The sequence below is a fragment of the Penaeus chinensis genome, chromosome 3, assembly GCF_019202785.1.
Source record: "Penaeus chinensis breed Huanghai No. 1 chromosome 3, ASM1920278v2, whole genome shotgun sequence".
Lineage (NCBI taxonomy): Eukaryota > Metazoa > Arthropoda > Malacostraca > Decapoda > Penaeidae > Penaeus > Penaeus chinensis.
Genome location: NC_061821.1, coordinates 24,714,242 through 24,722,557, shown reverse-complemented (window position 1 = coordinate 24,722,557; position 8,316 = coordinate 24,714,242). Strand labels below are relative to the sequence as shown.

The window sequence follows — 8,316 nt, the reverse complement described above, 5'->3', positions numbered from 1 at the left end:
CGAGGACGTGGGTGACGGTCCCTCCACTCACGAGGAGAGCTCCGAGGAGGTCCAGCGGCGTCAGGAGGGTTTTGGCAAGTCTTCAACGCGCCCCTTCCACCCCCGAATCGATACTGCTCTTCCTCCGCAGAGGGCGCGAGCGGCAGCTCCTTCTGTTCCTAAGGTGGAGACGCCAGCAGCCGTCCCTGTCGCTCTTCCAGTCCAGGCGCAAGTTGCTGTTGTTTCTCCGGCCAGCGCGAAGGTCATTGTCCCGGTGGTCCCTGCAGCGGTGTCGCCCTTGGTCACCACCGCGCCCCAAGTGACACTCCAGCATGGGGTGGTCAAGCAGCAGTTCCATGCCCAGGACGAGCTCGGCCGCTACGCCTTCGGGTACAGCGGCGGCCCGTCGTCCCGCGCCGAGACCCGCGACGCCCTGGGCCACGTCCGGGGCTCCTTCAGCTACGTGGATCCGCACGGGAAGATCCAGTACCAGCACTACGTGGCCGACGATCACGGCTTTAGGATCACCTCCGCCTCCAACTTACCACAGCAAAGGCGGAAACGTTCCGCAGAAACCTCAGAGGACCAAAGGGCTACGGAAGTCGACGCAATAGGCAAGGCACGCTCACATAAAGCTCATTCAGGGACCGGATCTCAGGCTGGCACTGTCAGTTCACCAGGATTTGCCAGCCACCCAGGGAGCCCAAGTCAGTCACCATTCGCACTCCAGCACTTCTTATCCGCCCAACCTAACTCAGTTGCCCAGCCAGCTAACTCGGCTCACTCAGATACTCTAGCTCATTTTGGCTTCCCCTCTCAAAGCGGCATCTTGGTCCGCCCAAATGAAATCCAGACAGCTAATTCGGCACACTCAAATTTTGCTCACTTGGGACCTGCGGTTCAGACGAGCCCTGGGACTGGTCAGAGTTCCTTGCCTCTCCATGGCAGCTTTGCTCACCAACATACCCCGCTTCCCGTAAGCTTTGCGGTCCAGCCAGTTAATTCTGCCCGCCAAGGTGCCACGTCCTTCCAGAATGCTGCATTCCAGGGTGCCGTAGCCACCCCAAGTAACGTAGCCTTCCAGGGCGCAGTAACTAGACCAAGTAGCACAGCCTTCGTAGGTACCGTACCCAGTTCTCATAACATACCGTTTCAGAGTCCACTGATTCACCAAGACACCACAGCACAATCACAGTTTGTGGCAGTCCCAGGTTCCAGAACATCTACACTGTCTACTGGTGCTCCCGGCACGGTTGGCTTTCCGAGTACTCACGGTTTTGCAGGTCAGGGTACCGTCTTCGGAAACCAGGGGTCCCTCACCGCACCTGGGTCCTTTACCCCCACTGGCACCCCATCCTTCCCCAGCGGCGATGTCGCAATCTTCGTGGATTCCGACTTCCTTCAGAGCAGCCGCGGGATTCTGCAAGGCCTCGGGAGAATTCCTAGCACCCCGGGATTTCTGACCTCCGCTTCCGGCACTCCAGGAATCCTTGATGTCTTGGGCAACCAGGGTAATTCCGGCTTTTCCTATGGATTCGAGGAGGGTCCTACGTCTGTCCAGACTTTCGGAAGTCACTTCAACCCTGGACGTCAATAAGGAGGAAGAGCACTATTCTACCATAGGCAACTATGTTAACCTACATAGGTTACTAAATCGCCTAATCTTCCGCCTGTTTCAGAATCAAATTTGCACTCGGAGTTGTCTTTTGGTGAACAATAGTCGTTTAATAAATGGTAGGCAGAGATAGAGAAACAGAGTGGCTGGGAGGGTGGGAAGGAAGACGGGAGGGAAGGAGAGAGAGAGAGAGAGAGAGAGAGAGGGAGGGAGGGAGGGAGGGAGGGAGAGAGGGAGGGAGGGAGAGAGAGAGAGAGTGAGAGAGAGAGAGAGAGAGAGAGAGAGAGAGAAGGGAGAGAGAGGGAGGAAGGGAGAGAGAGAGAGAGAGAGAGAGAGAGAGAGAGAGAGAGAGAGAGAGAGAGAGAGAGAGAGAGAGAGAGACCTCCAATATTCTCGATAGAACACTGGATAGGTGTACCTAAGGCGGAGATTCAGTCAATTTTTTTTTTTTTTATTATTCCGTATTTAGATTAAGGTATGTGTATGTGCATGTTTTGTGTTAATTATAGTACCCAGACTTTTATACATTCAGACATGCGCAATGCATTTCGGCAGATTATTTCAATATATATCTAATGTGAATATGTACAGATGTGGAAGCACCAAAGAAATATAACTTTGTACATTAAAATTAAAAATTCGAGTTTTTTATATGTTGTTTGTTATAACCCAGATTAAAATTCATAATTTGTGTTTGTGTGTGTGTGTGTGTGTGTGTGTTTGATGTTAATCCATCTCCTGCTTGGTGAAAAAGCGGGTCTATGTGTTATTTAGATATGCTTGTGAAATATGTTTACGAAATATTTACCAAAAACGTATGATGCGAGAGAAGACAAACTATATATCATAGAATTTGATAGAAACGCTGGAGCTCTCACTGAAACATTTCACGGAAAATGAGTTTTACCCAACGCTCTGGTGAAACCAATGTATCCTATTGAAAAAAAAAAAGAAAAAAAAAAAAAAAATATTGACTAAAAGTACACACAAGTTAATTATGGCAATTGTAAAACAAAGAGGAAGGATATACAACGCCTCGATCAAATCTGTGAATGTTTACATTTTGAGTCATAACTTTTTTCTACACATAAAAATACACTAGCATAAACGTATCATGTGTAAGAGTCAACTGTTATATCAAGTATTATTTAAACATATAAATTACCTACGCTTAAATGACAGTTAAAAGGGTTATGCTTAACTGAAATACTGCAATACAAAGTTTGCAAGAGCAGCTATGTTGAGTATCGTCATGCAATGTTTAACACGATAGATGGACGTGTAGATAGATAGACCGAGATGGAGAAAATGGAAAGCTGCGTGCAGGGAGATAAAGCAAGGAGAAGACAGGAGAAGGTAAACAGAGATAAAGAAAATGATAGAAGGATAATAAAAGAAGACTTATAACCTTGGATTATTTGTATAACGATTTTGTAGCATACAAAAAGTATATAAGAAACGCTAAGCGAAAATATCCCCGGGTACTCTCCTTTGTGGCATTTTAAAGCTTTGTAAATAGAAATCACATTCCCCCCCCCCCCCCCCCCCCCCCCCGCTGAAGCCCAGAATTCAGACCTTTCGTATGCAGTGGCTTCCTTTTTATCTATATCTACAAATGTCTGTATATTTTGTTTCTATCTGCATTTGTCAATATTTGTCTTTGTAATTTTCCTATATTTGTCCAGATCGTCAGTCTTTGTTTTCATATACATCTGTACTATCATTTGTCTATATCGAGGATGATACTAATTGAAATGTTGTTAACGGCTGGAAAACTAATGATGATGTTCATAACGGTGATGATGATAGCGTAGCAGCCACGACCCTCAGCTCCGCATACCTCCCAGTCTGGATCACGCCAGGTCTTACAGCCTTGTCCTCGCTCTCTCACCGGCAGGCGCTTCTCTCGACTCACTAGCGAGACTTGACTGGTTGACACCGGACACGCAGGCTTCCCTCGCTCCCGACTCGCTAACACAGCTTCCGACTCCTTAAGCTTCGTGATTCGGAACCTGGTTCATCAACTCATCAACGAATCACATTCCGGAGCACCTCGACCGAGTAGCAGCAACGCAGAACTGCCCAATCCCTTGCCGATTGGGGAGCCTGTCCGTACCCAGCCGTTACAGTGAGCACTCACACCCACTCGATCACTCCATAAAAGAGTTTAATACCAGACATTTAATAGATACCATCCATCTATTAAAATGGCAGTGATGATAGTGATAATAACAGCTAAAATGGTTATTTTGATGATATGAGAATCAGAATAAGAGTTATGATAATGATTTAAACAATAATAATGCTGATAGTAATGATGATAGCAATACAATAATTAAAAGGGTGATGGTAAAAGAGTATAATAATGCTGTTGATGATGATGATAATGATAAGGTTGACAAAGGTTATCAAAATAGTAGTGATTACAACGATAATGATAATGATAATAGTCACAATGGTAATAGTCATGAAAATAATAATAGTAATTACAAAATAATAATGATAATAGTTATAGCAACAATAACAAGATTATTATTATCACCATTATTATTGTTTTTATATTTATTATTACTTTCATCATTATTAATGTTACTATTATCATTAGCACTATCATTTGATTATAACCATTATCATTATCATTACTATTATTATCATTATTGTTATCATTATCATGTTTTTATCATTATTATGTTTTTACTAGCATTATCATTACAAGTACTATTATCATTATTATTACTTTATCATTATCATTAAAAAAATAATAATGATAATAATAATAGTAATAATAATAACAATAATAATGATGATGATAGTATTAATGATAATAATTATTATTATTATCAGTGATTCTATTTTTCATTATCATTACTATTATTATTATTATTATTATCATGATCAATGTTATTATTTTTTATGATTATTACTATTATAACTATTGTTATCATCATCATTACTATCTTTATTATTATTACTCTTACTATAATCATCCTCATTATTACTATTATGCTTATTATGATGATGATGATGATGATGATTGTTACTACCGTTATCATTATTGATATTATTTTTATTATCATCACTATCATCATTATCATTATTATCCTTATTGATTTTATTATTAGTGTTGTTGTTGTTCTTATTATCATTATCATTATTATCATCATCATAATCATCATCATCACCCTCATCATCATTATAATTATCATTATTATCATTATCATTATTGTTATTAATATTACTATTATCATTATCATTATTATCATTAATATTATTATCATCATCATTATTATGATCATAATTATAATTCTATCATAATGAATAATCATTATCATTATCATTATTATTATCATTTTATTATTACTACTATTACTATCATTATTGTCGTTATTATCATTGTCATTATTTTTACTATCATTATTATTATTATTGTTATTATTATTATTATTATTGTTATTATTATTATTATTACTATTATTAATATTAATATTATTGTTATTATTGTTATTATTATTATTATTATTATCATCATCATCATCAATAGTAGTAGTAGTAGTAGTATCATTCTCATTATTATTATCTTTACTATTACAATTTTTATTACTATTACTATCATTATTGTCATCATCATTATAATTATTACCATTATTACCATTACCATTATCACTATTATAATCGTTATTATTACTTTTATCATTGTCATCATCATTAAAATTATTATCATTATTATTATTATCATTGTTGTTATTAATATTGCTATTATCCTTATCATTATAATCATTAATATTATTATTGTCATCATTGTTATTATCATTATAATTCTGTCATAATTATAACTATCATTATCATTATTATTATTATTATTATTATTATTATTATTATCAATATTTTTATTATTATTATTATTATTATTATTATTATTATTATTATCATTATCATCCTTATTATCATTATTATCATTATAATCATTATTATTATTATTATTATTATTATTATTATTATTATCATTATCATTACTGTTGTTATTGATCATGATAATAATAATGCTGCTGCTGCTGATGATAATAATAATGATAATAGTAATAATAATAATAAGAAGAAGAAGATGAAAAATGAAGATGGGGATATTGATAATGATAATGATGATGATTGTGTAAATGAAGATAATAATAAACATGATATTAACTATAGTGATACTAATAATAATCATAAGTGTAATAATTATGATAATGATGATGATTATAACAATAATAATAATAATAATAATAATAATAATAATATTAGTAGTAGTAATATCGATAACAATGCTATCAATAACAATAATAATAGTAATAATATTAATGATGATAATAATGATATTAACAATAATAACAATAATTTATATTAATAATAATAACAAATGATACTAAAACAAGAATAATGATGATGTCAATAATATTGATGATTTTCAAAATAGAAGCAACATAACATCTGCAATGACAGTATGAGTGATCATAACAGCAATGGCAATGACAATATAGCCTCTGGGATTTACAAAACGTAAAATGCATGATCAAAATTGAAAAAAGAAAAATACAACTTATATATTTATTCTCAAATCTTAATGAGAAAAAACACCAGACTCTAAATAAAACATGAATAAAACTATCGCATTTTTAGCCAGTCAAAGAGAACACGAATTCTTACAACAAACAAAAACAAAGAAAAAGAAAGGAAAAAGCAAAAGAATGTATCCCAGAGTTCACGCCCAGCGAGACCGTACAAGAAATCGCCATGACATAGTATCTTGAAAGCCGCAATTATGACTGCAAAGGCTACGTCGCTTGTCCACACCTCGGAGGGACCTTGATTGGGTGAGTATATGCCGGAGGAGGTGAACTATCCTTTGCGTGTATTAAGTTAATGACGCAATTGTTCGCATATCGCAGTTCATTCGGACTAGGACAGTGTTTTTTTTTTTTGTTTTTTTTTCTGATGATGTAAAGGTTAAGCGTTTGTTTCATCCTTATTCTGCTGCCCCCCCCCCCCCCCACCCCCACCCCCACCCCATCCCCATAGACACAGATTCATATATATGTGTGTGTGTGTTGGATAAACAATGTGTGTGTGTGTGTGTGTGTGTGTGTGTGTGTGTGTGTGTGTGTGTGTGTGTGTGTGCCTGTAAATGAATTAGAAAAGACATCAGACAATAATCACCTGTAAATATATCAAAAAGCGCACGCACACACACACACACACACACACATATATATATATATATGTGTGTGTGTGTGTGTGTGTGTGTGTATGTCTTTGTGCGTGTGTGTGCACAAAGATGAAAGAGAACAGTCACAATTTGAAATTAAATTTAGCAAAACGTTTCGAACTCGTCAAAAGCGAGGAGGAACTGCTGATGAGTTCGAAACGTTGCGCTCAGTTTCTTTTTATGCGTTGGTTGTGTTTCCTTTCATATATATACATATACATATATATAAGTATATGTATGTATGTATATATGTATGTATGTATATATGTATATATGTATATATGTATGTATGTATGTATGTATGTATGTATATATGTATGTATGTATATATGTATATATGTATATATGTATGTATGTATGTATGTATGTATGTATGTATATATGTATGTATGTATGTATGTATGTATGTATGTATGTATGTATGTATGTATGTATGTATAACTTTCAATGAAAGGATTTACCTTATATGAAAGCAGACTTAGTTGGCGTAATCTGACTTGAGGCCTTTTAACTTTCACTGACCAATAAAAAATCCCGTGATTGTGCTATTATGCTAGACATCAAAATAATGCCTTTGTGATTTCTTTCAATTTCAGTATGTGCCTTTTTTTATTTTCTTCTTTCTTCTTGTGATTTTTTCGACTGCTTATCATGGATATCGGAGGTCGATCACCAAACCGTTAACATTAGCCAAATGTTGTCGGAATATAAGTTGTTTGTCTTGTCAATCGGAGTCATGTGCGACCATCCTGTCATCTCTGCTGTGATGTTCAGATCAGACCCAAAGTCTGGGCCTTAATAAATGCTATGGGGCTACAACTTAGACATGACCTCACGACCTTGTCCACCACTGCAGGCCCGGCAGACTTTTATTTTCATACATGGGCAAGCACAAGGACCATTGCTATGTGGGTTAGAATTGGTAACCTTTTTAGCTAGGCTGACCCCTCTGGGCTCCCGGTCTATAGAAACCTTATGTTCTGCCTATGGTATTGAATATTTCGAAAGCTCACAAGACCAGATGTTAAATGAATCATACATATTTTTTTTCTATCTACAGTTGGCATATTGCTGTGCCTTGTGAGAAGCTGAAATAAACTATTATGACCATGAAAGACCTGTTTTCAGATGTATATTCAATTAATATAGCAAACTACCGTGTTTACAAATAGGACAATGCACAATGCACTTCGAATAAACAAAGGGTATTAGTGCAGACTACGCGATCAGTATTGAGGGCCAGAACTACACTTGCACAACAAAATGTTATTTTCAGAGTTTCTATCTTTTCTTTCTTTCTTTCTTTCTAACTTGAGTCATGGAACCAAGTGCTTCAATTCGATGAAAAGGAAAATTGCAAATACTCTTTATAACCATTATGAAGATTTTATTCATGATATATGCGTTTTACTGTATACATCCCAGTTATTGTTAATAACTGAAGATGATTTATTTATGAATTTACAGCAGGTCTGTTAAC

General features: G+C 36.4%; 1 protein-coding gene across 1 annotated transcript in view; it reads left to right on the top strand.

Moving 5' to 3' along the window:
- The window catches only part of LOC125045058, a 5,560-nt gene extending 3,844 nt beyond the window's left edge, over positions 1–1,716 (top strand). The window contains exon 2 of the mRNA XM_047642121.1: positions 1–1,716. This exon is cut by the window's left edge and continues 236 nt beyond it. Coding sequence (XP_047498077.1) covers positions 1–1,576 — 1,576 coding nt within the window. The 3' untranslated portion in view covers positions 1,577–1,716.
- Positions 1,717–8,316: the final 6,600 nt, after the last annotated feature.